This window comes from Dunckerocampus dactyliophorus, chromosome 13, assembly GCF_027744805.1.
Source record: "Dunckerocampus dactyliophorus isolate RoL2022-P2 chromosome 13, RoL_Ddac_1.1, whole genome shotgun sequence".
NCBI classification, from domain to species: domain Eukaryota; kingdom Metazoa; phylum Chordata; class Actinopteri; order Syngnathiformes; family Syngnathidae; genus Dunckerocampus; species Dunckerocampus dactyliophorus.
Genome location: NC_072831.1, coordinates 7,616,345 through 7,643,461, shown reverse-complemented (window position 1 = coordinate 7,643,461; position 27,117 = coordinate 7,616,345). Strand labels below are relative to the sequence as shown.

At 44.2% G+C, this 27,117-nt stretch overlaps 1 protein-coding gene across 2 annotated transcripts in view; it reads left to right on the top strand.

The window, feature by feature from the left end:
• The window catches only part of atrn (attractin), a 108,013-nt gene that overhangs the window by 21,178 nt on the left and 59,718 nt on the right, over positions 1-27,117 (top strand). For both annotated transcript variants that reach the window (XR_008573402.1, XM_054796144.1), the window contains exons 12-25: positions 232-464; positions 935-1,056; positions 1,143-1,281; positions 2,450-2,631; positions 3,024-3,243; positions 4,845-5,030; positions 6,991-7,236; positions 7,315-7,452; positions 13,817-13,910; positions 14,368-14,420; positions 18,030-18,124; positions 19,150-19,228; positions 19,317-19,474; positions 25,400-25,461. Coding sequence is in view for 1 of the 2 variants with exons in the window: in XM_054796144.1 (XP_054652119.1) it covers positions 232-464; positions 935-1,056; positions 1,143-1,281; positions 2,450-2,631; positions 3,024-3,243; positions 4,845-5,030; positions 6,991-7,236; positions 7,315-7,452; positions 13,817-13,910; positions 14,368-14,420; positions 18,030-18,124; positions 19,150-19,228; positions 19,317-19,474; positions 25,400-25,461 (2,007 nt within the window). In the remaining variant the exon portion in view is untranslated. The remainder of the gene's footprint in view (positions 1-231; positions 465-934; positions 1,057-1,142; positions 1,282-2,449; positions 2,632-3,023; positions 3,244-4,844; positions 5,031-6,990; positions 7,237-7,314; positions 7,453-13,816; positions 13,911-14,367; positions 14,421-18,029; positions 18,125-19,149; positions 19,229-19,316; positions 19,475-25,399; positions 25,462-27,117) is intronic.

Below are 27,117 nucleotides of genomic sequence, written 5' to 3'. Positions count from 1 at the left end.
AAAATAAAGATGACAAATGTAGTTTTGCATGTCGCTTCAGAATGCCGTTTTTACTGTCATCTGGTCATGTTGGTCAGAACTCTTTTTCCCAACTTTATTATTAAGTTGACTTTATGTATCCCTAACACTCATATGTCAGTTTTTACTCTTCGTGTTCTCTGGTGAGCGTTCATATTTGTGTTGTGGAATGTTCTTCCTAAATGTTACTGCTATATTTATCTTCTCTCCCAGTGTGATGTACGTCTTCGGAGGGTTCAACAGTCTCCTCCTCAGCGACGTCCTTGTGTACACGTCTCCCCGCTGCGCTGCCTTCCCTAGCCCCGCCTCATGCAGCCAGGCATGGCCTGGCATCCATTGCGTGTGGAACAGCACGCTGGCTTCATGTTTGCCGTGGGAGGGCAACGCCGTCTCCAGCTCCGCCGTGGACCAGCAGCAGCAGGCGCCGAGCTGCAACACCAGATCTTGTAGGTGGCGCGACCATGACTGCATGTTAGATTCATCTTTTGAACTGAATCCTCTCTATCCAACCCCCTCTGCTGTTTTTCCCAACACGGCTGCTCTCATTCCTCCCTCATCCTGCTTTGCATTTCCACCAATGGGAAGTGGTGTCCTGGAATTTCTTCCAGGCTTTTTTAATGCCAGGGAGACACTCTGGCCCAGTTTCTCAGCGTGGGTTTGACATGTTCTCCCTAAAGAGCTGACTGAGAAAACTCTCAGCTTTATCTCCTTTGCTGGGCTTTGCTATAAGTCCAAAACAGACACTTGATTAGATACATCTTGCGCTTTTTCCAACTCGCTTGAATTGCGTTTGTTCTTCATTCATTCAGTCATCTATCATCTGTCATCTCAGCAGGAACAGGGATACCTAAAAAGTGGGCTCCACATGTGTCATATGTACATGCTGATGAATTACTGTAACATAAATCCCTTCCAGATGCGGATAACGAGCGCTGTGACCAGTACACAGACTGCTACAGCTGCACCGCCAACACCAACGGCTGCCAGTGGTGCTCCATCCAGTGCGTCTCGCTGGGCAGCAACTGCACCTCCACCTCGGTGAGACCTCACCCATCACCACTGCCCCCTTTGTGTAAAATAACCCGAGGAGAAATGACGTTTTTGTGCTGTGTACCCATTGGCAGGGTCCCATCGTGGACTACGATGCCTGCCCCAAGGACAACCCGTCGTACGTGTGCAACAAGAAGACCAGCTGCAAGAGCTGTGCCGTAGACCAGAACTGCCAGTGGGAGCCCCGCAACCAGGAGTGCATCTCGCTGCCAGGTAACCACGGCAACGCCAGCTAATAATGTTAAGATAACAATAAGTTAGCACGTCTTTTTTTTGTATCTGTTCAACATACCCACTTATTTATTAGTGCAAATGTTCCAATTAACACACCTCTATTCAGTTAACCGCAGAGTCTCCTATAGTTATCTGGGGCATATTCTCCAAAAGCAAATAACTGCTCGGGTCTCTAATTAGTGCAGAGTCAAAAAAGCTTTAGCATTACCAGCTGTGGCCGTAGGCAACCTCCTGATGTTTTCTTTTTGTTAACTTGGCAATATGACTGTAGCCTCATACAGCAACATCCAGCAGCTTTATTTACCTCTGCATGTGCTTTATATGTCACGACACAGCTTGTTGGTGTGAAAGTCACGTGTGTTACACATGACGTACTGTTGCTTACAATCAACTCATCAGCACTATTAATGCTGGCTGAGCAGTTTGATTCTTACCGCCGTTACAATGTTGGTTCTGTTGCTGCTTTGTTGCAGACTTGCCAACATGCATGCACACATTTTGTTGAATTTTGCCTGTTTCAGTTTTGAGTGCAGTAGGCACCAGCGTACGCTTCGCAGGCTTGCTCCTTCCCCTGCAAAGCCTTCTTTTGTAGCTTGACTTGCACCTCCAAAAAATAACATCATGGACGGTAAAGGCTGCGATTGGTCGGCTTATAGAACATTATTTCCTGCGTGTATCCAACTCGTTCAGAGGGCATACAGCCCACCTCTGCGAAAGCCTTCTCCTCTGATTTTGCATCAACATTTGCATTAAAATGAGTGTTTGTAACCCACCGATTCGTTCCAGTTGCAAAAACACTCCCCTTCCCTCTTTAATGACTTTGGTTCGCTTGCTACGAGGGAAGCTATCAAGCTAAATAGTCCACAAGAGTTGTGGTTGCTCACGGACTTCACTTCATGTTACACGCTCAACCCTGATGAAGATCTCTCAAAGCAGTGGTGTTCAAAGTGCGGCCCAAGGGTCATTTGCGGCCAGTGGCTTGTTTATTTGCCCGCGGCACATTGTAGACCTACATTGAATTTAGTTTAGCATCTGTAATATATATAGTGCATCAGAATCTCCCCCTTTCCTTACCCTACACCTGGTATACTGTATGTAGGTGATAGAAAAGTGGTTGGTGTCTCACGTCCTCTCTCGGTCATTCCAGACAACGTGTGCGGCGAGAGCTGGCACCTGGTGGGCAACTCCTGCTTGAAGTTCATCACAGCCAAGGACTCCTACGACAACGCCAAGCTGGCCTGCCGCAGCCACAACGCCGTGCTGGCCTCGCTCACCACGCAGAAGAAGGTGGACTTTGTTCTCAAAGAGCTGCAGATCATGAGTGTGGTGGTAAGCACAGGGAGAGGGGAGTGGTTCTCCACAAGTCTCTTTCGAGGCTATCGTCTTCCACTCTTTCAACTCTTTCCAGACAGGGGCAATCAATCAAAGAATTGCAATTAAATGGATGGGATGGAGAAGCTTTAATTGGAGCCACGTTTGAAGTAGATGGAGCTTTTTTTCTTTGTTTACCAGTAGTGCAGCAGCATGGAAATTGATTGGGAATGTGCTGGATCACCGATAGTGTCCGTAGCGGAAGGCTCAGTCTGTGAAATTGATGTCAGGACAAATAAAAGTTTCCTCTGAAATCGTTTGTAAAAACTAGAAAAAGACTCCATCGAAATAATTGTATGTAATATAGACTGCTTCTAATAAAACACTCAAGTTGAGTCTTTGTTTTGCAGTACAAGGCCTCTGTGACTCCCTGGGTGGGCCTCCGGAAGATCAACGTGTCTTACTGGTGCTGGGAGGACATGTCCCCGTTCACCAACACGTCCCTCCAGTGGCTGCCCGGTGAGCCCAGTGACGCCGGTTTCTGCGGCTACCTGGCTGAACCCGCTTCTAGCGGCCTGAAGGCGCAGACATGCATCAGCCCAGTCAACGGCAGCCTGTGTGAGCGTCCAGGTGAGAACCAAATAAAGGATTTTCTCAAATAGTGGCAGTGCTATTTATAGACGCTGTGTCTGTCTTCCACTTAAAACATGAAAAAACATGTATATAGTACGTAGACGTAGTAATCAATAGACGCTATGGTTAAAGAGTTAAGGCTGGGTTATACTTTCCGCGCGAACGAGCCGCTCAGAAAAGAGCCGCTCAAGAGACCGTGTGTGACTTTATACGTCTGCTCTCAAACTGCAGGGGGCAGTATGTCAAAAACACACATCTACCACGGTACTAAACTAGAGAAGAAGAAGTTTGCCATTGTTTACTTGACTTCCAACAAGGGCGACACTTTTGCATCTACTTCTTGAAGAAGAAGAATTGTGTTGTATTTATTTGCTACTGCGACAGAAAAGGAAGAGAAGGTGGCCCACTTGTCCTTTGAATAGGAGTGCTGCAATCGCAGCTCGTCATTCTTCCCACCACAGGGACTTGTACCCCTGGCAGGAGAATGTCCTTACAAAAGCCATGCAGAACAGGGCAAAAAAAAGTAAAAACCAAGCAACTTGACTTAAAACACAACTTGTTTCAGTGTTTTTTAAAAAATACTTAAACTACTGTATGTCATGGTTGGCTACCTCATTAACCTGCCGGTATTTCTGCGAGGATCTCCTGCTTGTCTGCCATTTTTTTCCCATGTTTCTCTGTTTGCGTAGTTAGAAAAATTGGGTAGGAATTCTCCGCATGAGCATGAAAAGGGCAGCTCAAGGGAGCGCGGGTGCGAAAATGACGTCATTTGTCCGCATGGGCCTCGCAGATGCGGAAAGCATAAAACAGGCTTTAGCTTGAGCCTGTTTGTTTGCTAATCAAAGCAGCAGCACCCACTGAGTCAGTACACTACAGTAGGTTAATTAAAGTGTGGAGTCTTCACTTGTTAACAAGATGTTTTTTTGAAAATTATTGCACTGATATGAGGAATTATGACATCATACCGATAACATTAGAAAATAGCTGGGATACTCGATCATTTTAAACCGCTCCAATAGGCAAGATTACCCGTACTGTGCTGTAGGTGGCTTGGCGTGAGCAAATCAAGCGCTTCTTTTCTCGTACGTGTGCTGTGCTGTAATCATGTGTTGTAAACAAACATAATAGTAGCGATGTCATGCTATTTGGTTAGGACACATCTACAGGTCCAGTTTGTCAAATCCAACTGTGTTTGAGTCATTCTTACCTCCCTGTGTACACAAACTACAGTTAAATCTAAATTTAAATAATAATAGACATAAACAGTTATGTCTTTTATCGTTATTAGTCTTGTGAAGCCGGAAGTCATCAGTATTGGTATCAGCTTGAAGAAAAAAAAGTGCATCCATGCTTTTATGTTGTGTCTAAACGGCCTGTTTTTCTGAAGCGTTTCGTAGACTTATGTGATAGCTCCACAATGTGGTGTGTGTCCATGTTTATGTTCTTCATTTCTACGTGACTTTTTAGTTCTGCCTTGTCTGCCGCACTTCTGGACCGACTAGACTGGACAGGTCACTTCCAGAAGAAGACAAAATAAGAGAAATGATGTCCTTTGTTGCTTTCAAGTCTGCTAAGGGTAACGTCTCTGTGGTCCTCAGCCAACCACAGCGCCAAGCAGTGCCGGACGCCGTGCGCCATGCGCGCCACCTGCAGCGAGTGCACCAGCAGCAGCTCGGAGTGCATGTGGTGCAGCAACATGAAGCAGTGCGTGGACTCCAACGCCTACGTGGCCTCCTTCCCCTTCGGCCAGTGCATGGAGTGGTACACCATGAGCACCTGTCCACGTAAGCAAGCCAAGATTGCCACTAAAATTAGCCTCTTGTTGTCAGCACATCGGCAATAGGTCGTTCATTGTCTTGTTTGACGGACGGGGAGTGCCTCAGGCCCTCTAGTCTTTCTTTTTCTTCTAATTCAGGCTGGACTTGCTGTTCTTTTTTACTTCAAGTGACAAGTTTGTGTGCTTTGACTTTGAAAATACTCTCGACAGCTTTGTCGTCCTTGATTGTATTCCACAGAGAGACTTGAATTTAATCGTTGCCGCAATGACTTTTAGCGCTGCTTCAATTTATTGAAAGAAAATTCCCCAAGGGTGAAAAAAGTGTCATTTTCCAGCTTCTCCACCAGGGAGCGCTACTACTATTTGTGCATGATCCACTTGTGTATTGGAATGCGCAATAAAATCCTGGTGGGATTCATTGTGGTCGTCAACAAGTGTTGATTTCCTGTTTTTAACAGATCTGTACATTTTATAAATCAGCTGGTACAATAGCTGTGGGAATAGCAGAGTAACTTGCTTTATAATTGTGGAATTGGTTAGGCGAAAATCAGCAACGCGACAGTAGCGTTTCTTTTTGCATAGATATGCAAGTGAAGTAAGAAAAAACTTGTAGAATCACATTAAACACGCAGATATCAAATAAATTACACTATTAAACATATTAATCCACTCTTATTGGACAGCAGCACTCTCAATAGCTAATGTTGATGTATGGATAGTTGGGGTGTCGCGAGATCTCATGAGAATAAAACGTGACGATATTTCTCATTTAGAGAAAAGCTGTCTCGTGAGAACAGGGTAGCCAAAAGCCAATCAGACTATGAACTATGGCATTGCTACTATGAATGATAGTCACGTGATATGGAAGTAGCAATCCCGCCTCGTGGATTAGGACCACACATTAAGTACTTAACGCACACTGTAAACCTTGCAATCCAGCCTTCCTCGGTGTTCCCAGCGTCACTCTCTCGCAACGTGTGGCTGTTTTTCCTATCAGAGTTGAACAGCTGCCGCCGTGTTAATGTCCAAGCAGAAGCTGTAGTAATTCTACATTTGATCAAATCTTTATCAGCACATGTGATAGTAGCGCAGATTCAGTGCTTCCTGGTACCTGGTTAGCATCATGGGAACGGTAGTTATTTTAACATAAACATTAAACGAGTCTACTACAATCTGCAATCTGTTTTACATGTGTCTTTGCATAACTACACATCAACATAAATGATTCGTAGTAGCAGCTACAACTGTCATCACTATTTTAACTTGGATAATTTTCGTTTTTGTTTCAATTTGTGGAAAAAAGTTTTAACGGTAGAACGCATCATGCATAGGTCATGCATGCAAAGTCATAAAACATTTCAAATTGTATCTGCATTGTTTTGTGACTCAGTTAAATAAAAAAAGTCTGTTTGTCCAGTCCTATATTTTGTCGTTGTAGTTTTCTTGAAAATAATGTTAAAATATCGTCTTGTTCTTGTGAACCCAATATTATGTATCGTGACACCCCTAATGGATAGTATCCTGTGCGATACACCGCAATATAATTATTTTGGCATACTTTTCCGTTACAGTAATGGTGTTGTGCTCGTTTTTGTGCAAATATTGACATAACGTCATTATGAATACTTGAAAATTACTATAATAAGTGCAGGCTCACTGTATGGCAACTTCACTACAACTAGCGTAAGTTGGGAGGGGGGTATTTAGCAATCTTTCTTCTTCAAAAAAAAAAATCATAGTGGTTTATTTATTTAGAATGTGTAAGGTTTTTGGAGAATTACATTTTTCTTCTAGTTGTGTTGTTGCCTGTGATTTAATTGGCTCAGACCAATCATGTGATGTCACTGACTCACAAGGATTGGTTTAATATCTTTTAATGTCAAATATTGTGTATGTAAGGATTGGTTTAATATCTTTTAATGTCAAATATTGTGTGTGTGTGTGTGTGTGTGTGTGTGTGATTCTAGCTGAGAACTGTTCGGGCTACAGAACATGCGGTCAGTGTTTGGACCAGCCGGGCTGCGGATGGTGCACTGACTCCAGCAACACGGGCAAAGGTCAGTGCATCGAGGGCTCGTACCGCGGTCCCTTCCAAACCTCGGTCCCGGCGCCGTCAACTTTGCCCGGCCTGCCCGCTGACCCCCCGCCAGCTCTCAACGCCAGCATGTGTCCCGGCGAGGCCCGCTATAACTGGTCTTTCATCCACTGTCCAGGTGGGAGGAGTCACTCAGCTCACATGCTTTTCTTAAGCGCTTCCCGTCTGATTCCCACACTCTTCGTTCTTCTTCCAGCTTGTCAGTGTAACGGCCACAGCCGCTGCGTCAACCAGAGCATGTGCGAGAAGTGCGAGGACCTCACCACAGGCCGCCACTGCGAGAGCTGCATCTCGGGTTTCTACGGCGACCCCACAAACGGCGGAAGCTGCCAGCGTGAGTTTTCCTGCCTCCGTTTAATAACTTCATATTTGCTGTCATCATGTGGTGGCACGCTATAGTGCGCCCCAGGGATATTAAAGATGTCCTCACGCACATCCATCCCGCATCCACAGCACACTTTAACTCAAATATCAGATTTATTACACCTGAGAGGAACATTGTGGTGAGTTCCAGGTGACCCTGTGGAATATATATTATATTTACTCTTGGTGTGACAGGCAATCAATGAGCGCTGAAGAGTTTAGTGTCGTTTACGCTCCTGAGTGCTGCTAAAAGCCTCAAGGCACATCACCACCAATCAAGTCCATCTCCAGGCAATTTTACCTAATTTTCTTTTACACTTGGCCTTGTTTTTTGCTCCACTTTTGAGAGATGAGGCGCTCAAATGCTTTTGAAGTTGAGTCTATTCATGACGTCATAAAAGAAACACCTCTGCTGATGCACCCCTACACATTTTAAAAAATTATTAAAGGCCACTTGTATAAAACTTGTACAGGATAAATTGTTCTTTATTGCAAGGTATTTAGAATTGGTGGTTTGCACACTGTATGCGCACACAATTTACCTTCTGGACCGTTTTGGTCTCATTTGACTCCCATAAGAACCACGTACAGTAATCCCTTTTCGCTTCAAATTTTGCAGCTTCTCTCTGACCATGTCTTCAAAAAATATATCAGATCAGCTCCGCCCCCATTGCAGCATCTAGCCTATAGCGACCGCCCACTTTCCCTTCACAAAGCCAAACAAACATGGCTGCCGTGTGAGACTTACCTGTCGTTGTGAGAGTGATATAGGTTTTCACCCTGCAAAACCTGCCACGAAAAATGGATGGCGCGTTAAAAAGGTTTAGTTTGGTGTGGCATTTTTCAGCTGGCAGGGTGTGGTGAGTTATCAAGGCTCGCTATGTGGCGGCGGCTAATGTAGCGCCCGTGTGTGTGGCAGTCGGAGGTCTAAGGCGGATAGCGGTCATTGCTGGAGCGCCATCAAGCTGATCTCATCCAAATTCTCCTTGAAGAAGGCGCCTGAGCCTCTATGTTTCACCAGTGATTTTGAAAAATTAAGTCAAATATGTTTTTGTCTGGGCCGCACGGTGGTCTAGTGGTTAGCACGTTGGCCAATACAGGAACAGCCTGGAGATCGGGAAGACCTGGGTTCGATTCTCCCCTGGGCATTTCTTTGTGGAGTTTGCATGTTCTCCCCGTGTGCGCGTGGGTTTTCTCCGGGCACTCCGGCTTCCTCCCACATTCCCAAAAACATGCAGGTGAGGTTAATTGGCGACTCTAAATTGCCCATAGGTATGACTGTGAGTGTGAATGGTTGTTTGTCTATATCTGCCCTGCGATTGGCTGGCGACCAGTCCAGGGTGTACCCCGCCTGTGGCCCGAAGTCAGCTGGCTCCAGCATGCCCCCGCGACCCTAATGAGGATGAAGCAGTATAGAAAATGGATGGATGGATGTTTTTGTCTAAATTTTATGGTTCCGCTTTCATACCATATAGCGGAGCCAATAGTACATTTAAAAATTTACACGTGATCAGTTTCAGTATCTGTATCGGCCGATTTCACTTATGGATGATCGGTATCGGCAGCATAAAACCCTGATCTAAGCATTCCTATGAATTAATAAATCATGCTTTTTTGTGGTTGATTATGACCTATTAGTCAAACAATATGCATATTTCAGCAAATGTTTTTTGTTTTACCTAAGCATTTTTACCTTAAGCATTTTCAAGCATAAAACTGGATACATGAACTAAGATACAATTATAAGGCATTCAGAAGACACATTCAAAGACGTGATAATATATATGGTATTCTACACTGGTCCTCAGGTTCCCTCTGAGTTCTGTTTCTAGACTGAGATGTTATACCTAACTTATAGATAAATTAACTCTTTACTTACTCATACTGTACACAGAACACATGAAGGGCATAAAATGCAGTAATAAAACACTAAATACAAGAGTAAAGCCAAAGCACGAGCAACCTCTGTAGGACACGACACTGCTGAGTTATTACTGTCGCTTTCAAGAGCAGACCGCAACCATGCAGTTATGTGTCTAGTGATCAACAGTTTTGTGATTTCCGAATGTTTGTGAATGTGACTTGTCCTGACGGTGTGTGTGGGTGCGGGAGGACAGTTGAGTTTGCTGATGTTGTTTTGGCACGCTTGCTGCAGACAGTAGCCTGTTTTGCTTTTGCAAAGAAATACATTGTTTATCGACCGCCTCCTTGTCATCCTCACAACATGTGGGTAGACGTTACAATACCATCTTTATCCTTATTGATTGTCGTGACACTCCAGTGTCAGGACTAGTGTGGCTGCACGTGAGCCACACAGTGTATTCTTCCGATGTAACTTGTTCTCAAGCGAGTCATGTTCACGGACCAAAATTAGGTTTGTATTTAATTTATGGGAGCACGTACATACGTGCGAGGACTACCAGTATGTACAGTGGAACCTCGGTTAGTGTGTTTTTCAGTTAACGTCGAAAATTTACTCGGCTTGCATACATTTTCCATTTAGTGTACAATTCTTGTTGTGTTATTAATACACTCCGTGAGTCCAACTGTGTTCTTAATGTATTTTTAATCACAAAATGTTCTTAGCTTCTAACAAAAAAGCTCGCTTGCTACGGAAGTCGGCTACAAAGCCTGTCTATGATGTCATCAGAGGTTGACTAGAAGAATGTAAACACAAACTCATTTTTATAGTTTTAGTTTATAGTTTTACATTCCGGCAAAAAGCACTTGCGCTTGGCGGAGGTAAAAAATAAACAACAAGGAACTCTCCCAGTGCTAACATATTGTCTTATTTTCTCTGATTATGTGTACTATAGATTCAAGATTCAAGATTCAAGAGAGTTTTATTGTCATGTGCATGGTAAACAGCAGTTATACCATGCAATGAAAATCTTATTCTGTTCATTCTCCCAAGGAAAAGAAAGAAAAACACAAGAAAGAATAAGAACATAAGAAACATAAACACATATACATAAATACCAAGAAATTAAGCAACAACAGAAGAGACATTAATGCAAGTAAATAATACAAATAAATAAATAAATAAATAAAGTGCTATGAGTGTGTGTTGCGTGTGGCGTGTCTGAGTGCTTCATTGAGAAGCCTGATGGCCTGTGGGTAAAAGCTGTTTGCCAGCCTTGTGGTCCTGGACTTCAAACTCCTGTAGCGTCTGCCTGATGGTAGGAGTGTGAATAATGAGTGTTGTGGATGTGTGCTGTCCTTGATGAGGTTGTGTGTTCTGCGTAGGACTCTAGATGTATAAATGTCTTGCAGTGAGGGGAGGGCTGCCCCAACAATGTTCTGTGAGGTCTTGATCACCCGCTGGAGTGCCTTCCTATCACGTGTTGTACAGTTACCGTACCAAACAGTGATGGAGGCGGTAAGGACACTTTCGATGGTGCATCTGTAGAAGCAACTCAGGATTGTGGTGGACATGCCAAATTTCCTCAGTCTTCTCAGGAAGTACAGTCTCCTTTGGGACTTCTTCATAATTTGTTGGGTGTTGTGAGACCAGGTGAGGTCCTCGCTGATGTGTGTGCCAAGGAACTTGAAGGTTTTCACCCTCTCCACCTCAGTCTCACCAATAAACAGGGGTCTATGTGGCTCCTTTTCCCTTGTTCTTGGGTCGATGATCATCTCTTTAGTCTTATCTGTATTGAGAAGGAGATTGTTATCACGACACCAAGCTATGAGGTCCGCCACCTCTCTTCTGTATGATGTTTCAACACCACCAGTGATCAGTCCGATGACTGTAGTGTCATCCGCAAATTTAATGATGCTGGTGTTGTTCTGGGAGGCCACGCAATCGTAGGTGAAGAGCGTGTAGAGGAGTGGACTCAGCACACACCCCTGTGGGGTCCCAGTGCTCACAATTCTTGAGCTGGATGTGCGGTTGAGGACTCTGACTGACTGGGGTCTGCCTGTGAGAAAGTTAAACACCCAGTTACAGAGGGAGGGAGACAGGCCAAGTGTGAGGAGCTTATTTGTGAGTTTGTGGGGGCAGACTGTATTAAAAGCAGAGCTATAGTCTATAAATAGCATTCTGACGTATGTGTCCTGGCCCTGTAGGTGAGAAAGGGCTGTGTGGATGGCAGTGTTGACTGCATCATCCGTGGACCGGTTCTGGCGATATGCAAACTGTAGAGGGTCCACAGTTGCCGCCGGGATGCTCTTTTTGATGTGGGTCATGACTATTCTTTCAAAGCACTTCATAACAATAGGAGTGAGTGCTATAGGGCGATAGTCATTCAAGCAGGTCACGTTGCTCTTCTTGGGTACGGGCACTATGGTGGTGGACTTAAAGCAGGTCGGTACAGATGCTTGTGCAAGCGACAGGTTAAATATGTCAGCAAGCACATCAGCTAGCTCTGATGAGCAAACCCGAAGTGCACGTCCTGAGATGTTGTCTGGGCCTGCTGCTTTTCGTGGGTTTGTTTTGTTCAGAACCCTGCGCACATCAGCTGATGTCACCATGAGAGGTGCGTCCTGTGTGCTCCCCAGGTTCAGCCACCCTCTCTGCTCATCAGAAGTTTGGGTGTCAAAGCGGGCATAGAACTCGTTCAGCTCATCTGGAAGTGTGGTTTGGCTGGACGTGGCTACGCTACTCTGCTGTCGATAGTCTGTGATGTGCTGGAGCCCCGCCCACATGCGCCGAGGGTCTGAGGTGGAATAGTAGCCCTCCAGCTTCTGTCTGTACTGTCTTTTGGCCTCTCGTATGGACCTCCTCAGGTCATATCTGGCCTTTTTGTAGTCATCAGCGGTGCCCATGACAAATGCGGTCGAACGAGCACGTAGCTTAGCCCTTACATCACAGTTCATCCACTGTTTTTGGTTAGGGTATTTTCTGTAATACTTGGTGGTGGTAACAGTCTCTATACATGTGCTAATGTAGCCAGTAACAGCAGAAGCATATTCATCCAAATCAACAGTACAATCTTCCCTCCCCGCTGCAGTTTTAAACACATCCCAGTTTGTGCAGCCAAAGCAGTCCTGAAGTACTTGATCAGTTTCTTCATTCCATACTTTAACTGCTGTACTTACAGGGGGAGCTTTTTTGAGAAGTTGTCTGTACGTTGGATAAAGGAATATAGAGATGTGGTCAGCCTTTCCAAAGTGGGGTCTTGGAACAGCCTTCAAAGCACCTTTCATGTTGCAGTAGACTTGGTCCAGGATGTTATTTTCCCTTGTGGGAAAGCTCACATACTGGTAATATTTGGGGAGGACAGTCCTGAGGTTACAGTGGTTGAAATCGCCAGATATAATGAATACAGCGTCTGGGTGTTTGGTCTCGTGTTTATCGATGATGTCATGCAGGAGGCCTAGTGCATTAGCAGTGTTAGCTCGTGGTGGGATGTAAACAGCAGTTAAATACACAGCGCTAAACTCACGAGGTAAATAAAAAGGTCTGCATTTCACCATCAGCAGCTCAATGTCCTGCGAGCAGTGCTTTTCCATCGTCTGTACGTCTGTGCACCACCGTTTGTTTACGTAAACACAGACGCCGCCACCTCTGTGTTTACCAGACGCTAAAGTCCGATCTCCCCGGTAAGCAGCAAATGATTCCAACTGGATCGCCGAGTCCGGTATATCCTCCGTCAGCCAGGTTTCTGTGAAGGTGAGGACACAGCATTCCCTGATCTCACGTTGAGCTGTAATCCTTGCTCGTAGTTCGTCCATCTTGTTTTCAAGAGAGCGGACGTTGGCTAGCAGCAAGCTTGGTAGCGGTGGCCTAGTCGCTCTAGCTTTTAGCCTAGCATGCAGGCCGGCTCGCTTGCCTCGTTTACGCCTCGGATGCTTTGCTCGCCGGGTATTCAGCTCACCGGGGCCGCAGGCTGCTGCGTTCTCCCGGCGCAGAAGAAAGGCAAAGTCTGAGAGGCTAAATGAAAGTTCATGGTGAACCCTGCCGATGTTCAAAAGTGTCTCCCTGTTGTAATGTACTGCGTGAGTGTGTTGAATGTCCAAAATGAACAATAAAATAGCAAAAAATAGAAAAACACGGGAGAGTGTCACAGAGACGTCTGCCACGGAGGGCGCCATCTTTGATAAGGTATCTCGGGTAATACCACTGTAAGGTGACTATAGGTGTGTTATTTCATGTCTAGAGGGCTCTAATAATGTTAAAAACTGTATTTAGAAGGTGAAAAACAGGTTTTCTATGCTCAAACTATGAAAATATTTGATTTATAAATAAGGAATCCTACTTTGCGGAAATTCACTTATCAGAGTCTGGTCAGCAACCAATGAACCACACACGATGAGGGATTACTGAATTGTGCTGGTTTCACTTCTGTTTGACTTTGTAAGTGATGTAAAAGTACTGTGTTTCCTCCATTCAGCATGCAAGTGTAACGGCCACGCCAGCATGTGTAACCCCAACAATGGCAAATGTTTCTGCACCACCAAAGGCATCAAAGGAGACCGCTGCCACCTGTAAGTGTCGTAAATATTGCCCATCATCTTGTCCTCCTTACTTTCCATCACGCTGTCCTCCATGTTGCATTGTTGTTATCTAATAAGCAGAATAAAATGGAAAGTGGACGCTTATTTGAAAGCCCAGCATGAGTTTTGAGCCACACGTCGAGAAGACCATTTTCTCTGCCACCATGCTGTGGGTTTTCCGGATGGTTTCAGGAGAGGCTCTTCATTAACGCCTGCAGATATATTGACATGACTTTCCCTACCACCGCCGGCTCTTTGTGTCTCTAACCAGAAGACGTCAATTGTCATCCTCACGTCTGGTGGCAGTCAAGATGTTTGGCTTCACTGTGCTTCTTGTCCATCGTGTGGCGCCGTTCAGCTTAACCATTTAGTTCTTCCAAGTTCACTTTTTTCGTGCTTCTCTCGCTCTCTCTCTTGTTGGCCGTTTCACCCGCCTCTTGTGTTTCAGGTGTGAAGTGGAGACTCGTTACCAAGGCAACCCTCTCAAAGGCACCTGCTACTGTAAGTATAGTTCAAATCCAAGGAGCGCTCGGGTCGATGCTAACGTGTACTTACGTAGCGCTTTAATCAAAGCACCTCTCGGCTAGTTTGATGTTAGAGTACGTGAGGCGCCGACAAGCAGCAGAAGGCGTAGAAGCGTTGAAGTGCGAGTGGAAATCAATCGAAACTTTTGAAGGCATTCAATTTGAAGGCTTTCTTCCCCCCCTCACAGGCTGCCCTGGTTTTTGTAGCAGCAGGTTAATTTCGCTTCTCCTCAAGCCTTTACATGATAATTAGCTAGCGCAACAGGGTTTTGTATTCTGGAGGCCAGTGGGTGGCGACGCCCTTTGGTAAAGAAACACGATAGCTGAGTCTCAAATGGAATATTTCCGTCAGTATTCTTCAGTACGTACATTTGCGGGGTTACGTTCCAAAACTGCCTGCAAATGATGAAAATCCATAGTGATTGAGATGCCAATGCCAAAGATGTAAAATTGTCAATTTTACATCGCTAGGTGGACATTGATGTTGTTCTCCGATTTTGGATCAACAAATGCAATAAAAGTGACGGTTGTAATTATTAGATTAGAGTAAGCTCCAGAGCCCTCCTGTTTTCTCTTCAGTGTGCCCCACACACTTCCATTCATCTTCTATACTGCTTCATGCTGGAGCCTATCCCAGCTGACTTCGGGCGACAGGCGGGGTACACCCTGGACTGGTCGCCAGCCAATCGCAGGGCACATATAGACAAACAACCATTCACACTCACATTCATACCTATGGACAATTTAGAGTCTCCAATTAACCTAACATGCATGTTTTTGGAATGTGGGAGGAAACCGGAGTACCCGGAGAAAACCCACGTGCACACGGTAGAACATGCAAACTCCACACAGAAATGCCCATGGGAGAATCGAACCCAGGGAGAATCGAAGCCAGGTCTTCCCGATCTCCAAGCTGTTACTGTGTTGGCCAACGTGCTAACCACTAGACCACCGTGCGGCCCCCACACACCTATTAAACATATTTAAGGTATAAAATCTGCTCACCACTAATGAATGATAATGAAAGATCGATAAGCAGATTGAATCTGAGTCATACTGTAGAAGTGATATATATTTTACTTTTGCATTTTACAGCAACTATGGCCGTTAACTACATATGGCTTGTCTGTAGTTTTGGACTAATAATTGGCCATAGTCCACCACGAAACAGGGATCATTTATTAATACATTAATTTTTGAAAAACCATGAAAGAGTGAGGAAGCCATTTTCGAACTGCAAAGTAGGACGACTGTATATTTAAAAAAAAATTTTTTTTTCATAAAAATCTGCAAATTTGTGGGGTTGCCAATGCGAAATCGCAAGTATGCGGGGATCCATTGTATACAACAGCCATCACCAAATAGCGGACCCAGTGAAGGCCTACACAGACCCGTGACAAATTCAAGTGAATGGGAAATATGGAAGTATCCCCCAAAGGCTGAAAATAAGGTAGCTTAGCCCTTAAAGGGATAGTCCGGATTTTTTTACATGAAGTTTGACATCCCTATCAGCAGTGTAGTGCATCAGCAGTGACGTTTCCCCCACTTCGTCCCTTGATCACAGTTCTGGTCGTTTTTTGTTGTGGAGGAAAATAGTTCTGTCACGAGCCATTGCTGGGGTCTCTTAAATTAAGCATTTTGCTTCTCAAAACAATATGCATTCAAAAGAGTAATACATTTGCGTCACAAAACTGTTGCCCATAAAAAAGTCAGACCGGGACGTGAGAGAGTTTCTTCATGCGCTGTTGATGGAATACACTGCTGTTGGGGATGTCATCCAACTTCATGTCAAAAAAATCCAAACTACCCTTTTAATGAAAAATATACGAGAGGCAACGTGCAAATAAATGTTCACTAAGGATTGTATGGATATTGGAGCAAAACAATGGTAATGGTTTAATTTTATTTGAACATGCCATGCAAGTTACAATGGAATACATCACATGATTCAAACAAAAAATTCAAAAAATCCCTCACGGATGGGAGAGCTGTGAACAAGTGCTTCTGCTGCAGAGACCTTACTGAAAGACAAACAAAAAGGCATGCACATATAGGGGTGCAGTCAGAAATGTGAAGGTGGCATTATGCATACACATCATGGGCCTTTTTTTTTATGATAACTGTGTTTTGTTGCGGACACAGCTCATTTGTCCTCAGTCTGTTACATGCAGTCTCCCCTCAGTGCTTGTGTGGTTGAGGAATGCTCCCACTGGGGACAAACACATATTTATTAACTATTCCCCCAGTTGACTGAACAAATACCATTTTTTCCAGGCTAAAAGTCACACTTTTTTTTCATGGTTTGGCTGGTCCTGCCACGCATACTCCGGAGCGACTTATGTTTTTTTTTCCACGCTGACAGCCACGAGAGGGCGCTCTAGGCTTGTGTGCCCGAGTCTGCTACTTCAATCACCCCTGTACCACTGATAATTTACAATGTAAACATCAACTTATAAAGACAACTGAGAAAGACGGAACACAAATGCCCCCAGAAAGAAAATCAGATTTTGCAGATTCTAAGCTGCACGTAAACTAGTTATGTTATGTTTACTCTACAGTTATCTGAATAACTTAATGTTACGTTAACATACCACCTATTCACGTTACGTTTACAGATGCCTGTTTAGCCTGTTCTCCATTTTATTGTTGTTACTATAACTTGCCTTTCAGATGAAATGTCTGTTCTTAGTCTCTGATTTTATCAAATAAATTTCCCCCTCAAAAACGCCACTTGAAGTCCAGTTTGACTTTATGTTTTTCTTTCTTTTTCATTGTGCATTTTTGGCTGGTGCGAGTTATACTGGGGAACGACTTAGTCCGGAAAATACAGTACATTACATAAACGTTATATTAACCTTTCTTTTTAGTTTGTCTAATGGGTCACTTTCTCGTTTCCTCAAAGTCCGCTCTGTCTTCAAACCTGACGTTACAGCTCTGCATCTTGGCTTATTTGCATACTAACAGTTGATTGAACGTTTACTGAGGGGAGGGAAAGGGGAGGGGGGAGGGCATCTGGGCTGTGAAGACACATGCAGCATGGCCACGGAGATGAGAGGTGAGGGGTGTTGTCTTGTGCTTTTTCTAAGACTTCCCAGAAGCCCAGACTTCCCTCTCCCCAGCAACTTTGTTCAGCTCCTCCTGGGGGATCCTGTGGCATTCCCTTGCCAGTTCAGAGACATTGTCTCTCAAACATGTCTTGGGTCTTTGCCGAGGCCTCCTGCCGGTCAGTCGTGAACACAAACAGGGAGGCATCCTGGCCAGATGCCTCGTATACACGGTATACTTATTGAGGTGTACTGACGGAAGCATTGAAATTGAGACACAGCCCAGCACTGCACATTCACCAGTTTTACAGCATATGGCTGTACTTCTCGTTGTGAACGCACGTATGCACTCAAAATGCTGAGTGTAAGTAGACACAGGATACATGTAAACAGCCAAAACGAAAACGTCTTTATGCGGTCACCACATTGAATAAACCAGCTTGGTCATAGCCCCCTTGTGAATCCTTTATATTAATTATTTGTATTATTGTTCTTTTTTATATATATATATCTTGTGGGGGCGTCTGGGGTGCCTCACACAGACACTCTGCTCATCGACTACCAGTTCACCTTCAGCCTGTCGCAGGAGGACGACCGCTACTTCACTGCCATCAACTTTGTGGCCACGCCTGAGGAGGTGAGTGTGTCACCTGACAGCCACGTACACTTTCTGGACACATACAGTACATAATTATTTACATCAATATTTTTGAAATTATTTTTTTCACCATTATTGTTCTGTTTGTTTTGGTTTTATTATTTTAGCATTGTTAATAGTATTATTGTGTGTTTGATTTGTATTACTATGTCTTTTTTTTATTTAAAACCATTTTATACAGTGTTTATTATTTTTAAATTGCATTTGTTTTATTTGTATTTAATAATGAAAAATTGAAATAAATGTAATATATTTTCAATATGGCCGCACGCTGGTCTAGTGGTTAGCACGTTGGCCAACACAGTAACAGTCTGGAGATCGGGAAGACCTGGGTTCGATTCTCCTTTGGGCGTTTCTGTGTGGAGTTTGCATGTTCTCCCCGTGCGTGCGTGGGTTTTCTCCGGGTACTCCAGTTTGATCCCACATCCCAAAAAAAAACATGCATGTCAGGTTAATTGGCGACTCTAAATTGCCCATAGGTATGAATGTGAGTGTGAATGGTTGTTTGTCTATATGTGCCCTGCGATTGGCTGGCGACCAGTCCAGGGTGTACCCCGCCTGCCGCCCGAAGTCAGCTGGGATAGACTCCAGCATGTCCCCGCGACCCTAAAGAGGAGAAACGGTACAGAAAATGGATGGATGGATGGATGGATATTTTCAATATATTTTAAATGTTTTTCTTGTAGTTTAACCTTTTTTAAAAGCTCCATGGCAGGATTAAACTCCATTTTTAGCATTTGCATAACGACATGAAAACCTGCACTTTCATGGGGTTGATATTCCGAAATAAGTCCTCTGTACTGTCAGTCCACACACATTTATTCGTCTTTCCCTCAAAGCACCATTGTTGTTCTTCTGCCTTTTCCTGAATTGACTTTCTTCTGGCTTGGCTGAAATGGGCTTTCAGGGAGTCGTTAGAGCGCCATCTTTGATTTATACAAGCATTTTTCTTCTTGTGAGTGCACTTGTTTTAAACAACTTTGCTTCTGCCTGCTCCCCCTCAGCCAAACCGAGATTTAGACATGTTCATAAACGCATCCAAGAACTTCAACCTGAACATCACCTGGGCCACCAGCTTCACAGGTAAGCTTCTAACTGTGATGCCCATCAAAGCTGTCAGTATGTCCTCTCGTTGATTCTTGCTGACTTGTCTCTGTTGACGTGGCTCCAGCGGGGACGCAGACGGGCGAGGAGATCCCCATCGTGTCGCGCAGCAACATCAAGGAATTCAAAGACAGCTTCTCCAACGAGAACTTTGACTTCCGGAACAGCCCCAACATCACCTTCTTTGTCTACGTCAGCAACTTCACTTGGCCCATCAAGATTCAAGTGAGTTAGCCTTGACTATGATGTCACAGTCAATAAGTAAAGAGAAGGTTAGCCCGGCCAATAGATGGTGATGTCTGTCTCTATGATAACTTCAGGATTGTCCACAGAAAAATGGTGGGTGGTGGTGGTTTTTTTTTGAGGGTGGGGTGCAGTGCAGTTTTCCCCTTAACCTGCAAGTTATGTTATTGCTTCTCGTGAGGTTTAAATAAGGTGGTCAAACTATTAGAAACAGTTCTATGATACAGTAGAGTTGTACAAGCATCATTATAAACTACATAAAAGTAATACTTCTCAAAACTGAACATTTTTAAGGGAGAATGTTTGTCGAATGTGGACGTCTGTGAGCGTGTTTAAATACTGGAGGGTATAAAATAATAAAATATGTAAATTGCGTGGGTCCATTTCCCCAGCTTGGAGGTGGTGCTGCTGCTTGGGTCGGCCTTGATGATATGTTTGTTTTTATTGGGACAGTCCACCTGACTTGGCCTTGTAGCACATGAATAGGATTCTTGTCTGTGGTTGTACAAGTAGGAACCTCTCAGAACCAGCACTGAGTAGTCCTGGTTCGGTTGAAGCAGCTCTGGGATGAATGTGCGTGTTCATGCGTGTTTGATGCTTCTCAAAGGAAATTGGCCTGTCAACATGCACCCGCTTTCCGTTCCTCCTGAAACGGGAACAAATCCTGCCTCCGCCTTAAAGGTTGGGAATGACCAGTCTGAAGTTCTGCAGAGGAGCATACGTAGCTCAGCTCGGTTCAGGCCCGGTTTAGGAGAAGAGTTGCGAAATATGCAGGACTTGTTCCTGCATCGGCCAGGTAATCTTTTCCACTTTTCCTCTCACAGCTCCTTGCAGTGTTTAGCATCTCTGCTTGTGGCTGTTCAGCAATGCGACTTAGACGTGTGTGTGTGGGATGGCGACAGCAGTGGTGGGCAGAGATCAGAGCACGGCAAGGGCAAAGAGGAATGCTAAGCTGAAACACGTGCTGCATTTAGAAAGGGACGCTCCTGTTTTTTTGGTCTAATAGCCAGTATTTTTTGTCATTGAAGACATTGGAGCTGTTGTGTTTTTTTTCTTCTTTAATTTTATTTTTAGAACGTGCCACAGGCCGATAAAAAAACAAAAAAACAAAAACGAGCTGCGGTACACAAATGGCCACACCCTTGCATGAGACACTGGCCCAGATGTCATCTATTTTCAGGACATTGAATCGATGTTAATTGGACTGTTCAGGTTGACGTAGAAGATGTTTTGTCTGTCATCTACCCAGGCTTCATCAGTTCATGCTCAAAGACCAGATAGGACAGCTCTAGTCTGAGGGATTGGATACACTGCATCCTTCATCAACTCGTCAGACTAGAACTGTCCTACACTGGGGGTTGGTGAAGGATCCTAAAGAGCTTTAGTCTGAGGGTTTGGAGCTGTCCTATCTAGTCTTTGAGCAGCTGATGAAGCCTGCTCGAATGAGAGATGAAACGTCTTCTAAACAGACTGAACAGTCCAGTTGCAATTGATTCAGTGCTCTGAGAATACAGTGGCCTGGATGAATGACAATATTCACACAGGCGTCATCTAATTATCTCATTGTGTGAAAGTGCACACAGTTAACGGCCATATTCCGATGAGTTCGCTGTCAAAGGCACCTTGTTGCATGACAAATTGGCTGGTACTTGCACTAAAAACACAACTTTTCTTTTTTTATCTGGCTCTGACCCGTCACGTCTCTGTGTGACCTCGCCGCCATGGAGGAGTGCGCCTCATCAAAGCGGAATCAATCGCACTGCTGAGTCAGCGAGCATCACTGCCCCCCCTCCTCTCCTTCTTCTCTTGATGAAGAATGGATGTGAGTTTAATGATGTTTGTAATGAAAGGCAAATCCCAGACTAATTACATTAAAAGAGCTGTGATCTGACGCTCAGCGCCGTAGCCAACATGTCGAGATATCATCCAGATTAGAGGCAACTCTCTTTCAAGCAACTCCACCTCCCCCACTACCCACCCCTCCCCCGCCTCTCTTTATGAAAGAGTCGCTCGTGAAGCAAAACCCTCATTCCTCATGAACATGGTACCGCCTCTGACCCACCCCTAGCTGGATTGAGCCCACTGTGTATACGGCCGCCACTTTTACAAAAATCAGGCTTTTCTACACATTTTAAAACAAAGCTTTCCAACTGTCTGTCAGTCAGCTGTTAAAATGTGGCCGTAATGTTAGCCAGCAGTAAGTCCAGCCTGTTCACAGTCAACTTTGGCCTCTGCTAATGCTGCCCTTTGTCACCGTTTCTGTTCATTGTTTTTATGGAAAAATTTCTAGGCACAGCCAAGTCGTTGAGGGTGTCCAGTTTTGGGGCCTTAGGATCTCATCTCTGCTATTTGCGAATGATGTGGTCCTGATGACCTCATCAAACTGTGACCTTCAGCGTTTACTGAGGCGGTTCGCAGCTGGGTGTGAAGCCTCTGGAATGAGACTCAGCACCTTCTCAGCCGGAAAAGGGTGTATTTCACCCTTCGGGTTGGGAGTAAGGTCTTGGCCCAGGTGGAGGAATGCAAGTGTCTCAGGTTCTTGTTCACAAATGAGGGAATGCCGTAGCGTGAGATTGGCAGGCGCATCGGAGCAGCATCTGCAGTAATGCTGTCTGTGTACCAGACAAAGCCCTTAATTTGTTGGTCGACGTACGTTCCTACCTTCACCTACGGTCATCAGCTTAAGTCATGTTGGGGGTTCAGAATTGAGTTTTAACTTGGAGTGGATTACAGCTGCAACAGTAGCTCGTTTTAATATGATGAATATTATTTTATTACTAGAGGTATGCAGTGCCATTTTATTATTGTGCCTGTTGTGAGATAATTCAAAATTCTTCAAATTGATGCTTGTGTGCCTCATTACAGTAACATTACTGACACCTAGTGACCAGTGTAGAATACTACATAGCATCACGTTAGACCTTATACCCTAGGTTTCCAAAGCGTGGTAGATGTACCCCCAGGGGTACACCAATTGTCATAGGGGGTACACGAATAAAAAATGAAAAACAACCAGCGCCCCACTGAAAGCCCCACTGCACAGAGCACACAATCGGAGCAGAAAGAAGGAAGGAGACAGCATGAAGTTCTTCATTGCTCTCTGTGAGTTATATGAACAAATAAGTTTGATGATTATGTTGTGCATTGAAGGCTGGGCTATACTTTCCTCACAAACGAGTCACGCAGAAATCTTCTCGAGAAATGGGTGTGTGACTTTATACTCTGTGTGGCGTCTGCCCCCAAACTCCAGGGGGCAGTGTATCAAAAACACACATCTACCATGGTACTAAGCCAGAGCGGAAGAAGTTTGCCATTGTTTGCTCGACTTCCAATTGTGTTCTTGTAATGCAATTCTCCAAGTGCAAAAAAATATTGTGCAGTTGTCATTGTTTTAAAAGTACAAATAGTGACAAAATGTGACACACAAAAAACAAAAAAAAAACAAAGTACAACTCTTTTTGTGCAAGTAAGAAGTACTGTTTTTTTGTTTGTCAAAAGAAAACAACTTGTTTCAGTGTTTCAGGGCAGGCTGCCTCATATAAATGCCAGTATTTCTGTACTTCAGCTGCGAGGATCGCCTGCTTGTCTGTTATTTTCTTCCACGTGTCTCCGTCCGCATAGTTAGAAAAATGTTGAGCTGCGCGGAGCGGGAATTTTCCACATAAAAAAGGTTCACTCGAGGGGGCGTGGATGTGAAAATAACATTTGTCCACACGGAGCCGCACGGACCTCGCAGACACGGAAAGCATATAACAGGCGTAAAACTGTTTAATCTTGAAGATTGAACCTGAAGGTTGCGGGTTCGATCCTCTGTCCTCCAGTGATCATGTCGAAGTATCCTTGAGCAAGATACTGAACCCCCAGTTGCTGCGTCTTCAGTAGGTAAATGTGCTAACAGTGTCAAAGCGCTTTGAGTGCCTTGGAGGTGGAAAAGCGCTTTACCGTATGTGCGTGATAGGATGAGAGAGTGGGGATTCCCCCGAAAAAGAGGCTTTATCACTGGTTGTATGTATTTTTGTACTTTGGATACGGCTTTATCATGTTTGTTTAACTTTCCCTTTCAATTTGGTATCAAATTAATATGCAGACTTAAATCATAGCATTACAAGTGGACAAAAGTGAAGTTCAGCCCATTCAAACAGAAGGATCCCAACATCCGGCTGAAATAAGTAGGATGAATACTTATCTATTTATCAGTGCTGACATAAAACTTTTATCAAAATTTGACCATGCAAAATAAAAGGTTTTGAACCACAATTACTTACCTAATGTACAATTAATTAACAAATTAAACATGTTCAATATTTCAAGTTAATGAAAGTCGCTGGTGGCCGACCCCTACCCGAGGGGTACGTGTACCCTACTTTGGGAACCTAGGCATTATACCATATACTATATGTATTAGTATTTTACTTCATTTAGCCATTTTTATACTTGAAAATGTTTAGGCAAAGAAGATGTAACTTTTGCATCAATATGCACTTTAAATTAATAGACCATATTCAACCATAAAACAACATGATTTATCAATATATGTAATTTCCGGTGTATAAGACGCACCAATGTTTAAGCCGCTCTCAATAAAGTTAGAGAGAAAAACAGATTTGTACATATATAAGCTGCACCAGACTATAAGTCGCACATGTCCATGTCATAAAATTACATAATATGGCGCGCACTAATCTGTGGAGACCAGGTAGTTCTTTATATGACAGAAGCCAATCATGAGCTATGAGAAAACTCACAATGAGCTTATCAACTCATCGGAAATCGCCGGAGGTCATGGTTTTTGGAAGGTTTTTAGAGCGCTTTATAGGCGAACTAGGTGAATCCCATTACGTGCATTGTTAGCTGCATTGTGCTAGCAGTTTTTCACTGTCTAGAAAGCACAGAAAAGGGAAAGACATGTGTTCTTTTTTCACATAAGGATTGTGGACGATGGGCAAAATTCCAAAAAAGTGCAGTTTTCCTTGTAATGTTACACTGTTGTATATGATATATGGCATCTATTACGTTGGCCAAGTGCAGAGTTAAAGTGTGGCTAAAGTACACAATAGCGCTTCTTGGAGACACACGGTCTGTCAGAAACCAACAGAACATATTAGCATTAAAGTTACAGAAACAAAACATTTGCCATTGGGGTTTTCTAAAAGCACTTTTAAACTATTGCAATATTCCAATTCATGACTGCAGGATGTTTGGCATTTCTTTGTAATTGTTGAAAAGTGCTCTAACATGGCACCTTGTCAGTGTTGTAGTTGTGTTGATGTTCTTCAGTGTGCAGGGAAGCACTAAATAGTCAGGAATTCACCAAGCCAGATAGTGCCCCGCCCCTTCCCTTCAGTGCATCTCTTGTGTTTAGTCACAGTACATTTATACACACTCTGACCCCTCCACATACATATATAAGTACACATATTTTGATCACGTATTAAGTATTCATAGACTAATCTGACACGCTCACAGCCCCCCATCCCTTTTTTCCAACTGTATGCTAATCCTTGCTATGCTGAGGGAATAACAAGCAGCAGTGCTGATGAGTTGTGCCTCAAGGTGTCACCTCGGACAGGAGCGCATGGGGTGGCGGGCAGGTGGAGGTGGAGGGGGGTGCAGTTATGCAATGCTGCCAGAGTGAGGCGTTGTGGTGTCATGGCAGCAGTGCTTTTGAGGCGTTGTAGGCGATGGTGTAATATGGTGGATGTGTAGGAGTTTAGAGGGAGGGTGGATAAGTGCTGCACTTCCAATGTTGCCCCTGGCAACCTTGATTAAGGAGGTAATACAATTGCTTTTGTGATGATTATTTCTTTTTCAAAGACTTCTCCTGCCCTGAGTGTTCAAGCACTAATATTTATAGAACATGTACGTGTGCATGGCGTCATCATGTGACAGCCTGTCTTTCCTCCACAGATCGCCTTCTCCCAGCACAGTAACTTCATGGACCTGGTCCAGTTCTTTGTCACCTTCTTCAGGTGAGCACGCAAGTACACAACACGTGTTCACGGCCTTTGGTGTGTGTGCGCGTGTGTGTGTGTCTTTGGGATGTGTTTAATTATAAGTTTTTGTTACAAACATGAATTTTTAAAATTGAATATGGTTATGAAAAAAGTTCTTCAAAGCACTGAAAAAAATTGCAACCAAAGTATTGCCCAATGTACTTTTTTATTACACAGGACGGCCAACAATTTTTTTTTGCATTTGTAACAAACCTCTGTGAGTCAGGTGCCTACTCCGATAAATGATCCAATAAAAGTCCATCCAATAAAAGATACAATATGAAAAAATGAGCGGGCAAAATACATTTAGGGAAGAACTAATCATTTGACATGGTTATAGCAATCTGTGGTGGGATTTAGAATATATAATATTTTTTAACAAACCCCTTTCAATGCAATAGTAAATTATTTACATTCCTCAGAATAAACGACCAGTGGTTAGACCAGCACTTCCCATGTGAGCTCCCCGCATCATGACACAGCAGTCCGACCACAGTGAGGGGGAACTACCACTGTAACTACGGAGTCAAATATCTAACGTGAAACTAACTTCACCACGGTACACCGCGTACATGTCTGCATGGTGGTGTTGTGCTTTCTTCTTCTTGCGGGAGTCGAGTGGCGAGCAGCTTTGAGGCACATTACCGCACCTACCGTGTTGGAGTGTGGCCCAGAGGTACAAACCTTATACGGCAACCGGATTGGCCCGATCTCTTATCCTATCTTCAAAATACAGCGACTCGGCAGCCGATCCCGATCCTGAAGATCGTATCGGGACATCGGGACTTTAAGGACCTTAAGTACATACGGTATCTGACAAAAGTTTTCAATAAGCATTTTATTGTATCTTGTGTAATACTATGTAGTACTATGATGTAGTATAATACTACATCAAGCAAACTATACTTACTATGCTATATTACACAGCCATAATTATCAAGTGAGTAGCAAGATAATTGTGTACATAGTCAAGCATGGTGGTGGTAGTGTGCACAAGTGCTGCCGATACTGGAGGAGCTGCGGTTCAGTGAAGGGAAAGATGACTTCCAACTGGTATTGAGACATTGTGAAGCAGAGCGCGATCCCCTCTCTTTTTCTTTGAGTTTGAGGCATAACAACATGCAGCATATCTTGCATTGTTTTCCTGGTAGTTCGCCAAAGTGTTCACACATCAAACACACGTTGTTCTGAGATCTTGGCGACTTAAATTGTCAATAGCGACAAAACAAACATTTTCCAGGTCTTTAGGCGAGATAATTGTCTCACCTACACTCAAGGGCGGTGGTGGTAGCACGCACGAGTGCTGCAGCACCGGGGGAGCTGCGTTTCATTGAGGAGAGAGCTTAATTCCGACATGTACTGTGACATTGTGAAGCAGAAAGTGGGCTTGGCAGTTTTCCAACATAAGGAGCACAGACAGACCCCCAAGATGACAGGTGTTATTGCTGAGGAAGGTGGAGGTGAAGGTGATGGAGTGGCCAAGTATGTCTCCTCCACACCTTAGCCCAATTGAGCACCTGTAGGACATCCTCATACGGAAGGAAGGAAGGTGAAGGAGCGCAAGGTGTCAAACATCGACCAGCTCCACCAGTGACGTCATCATTGGGAATGGAAGAGGATTCTTGTATTAAA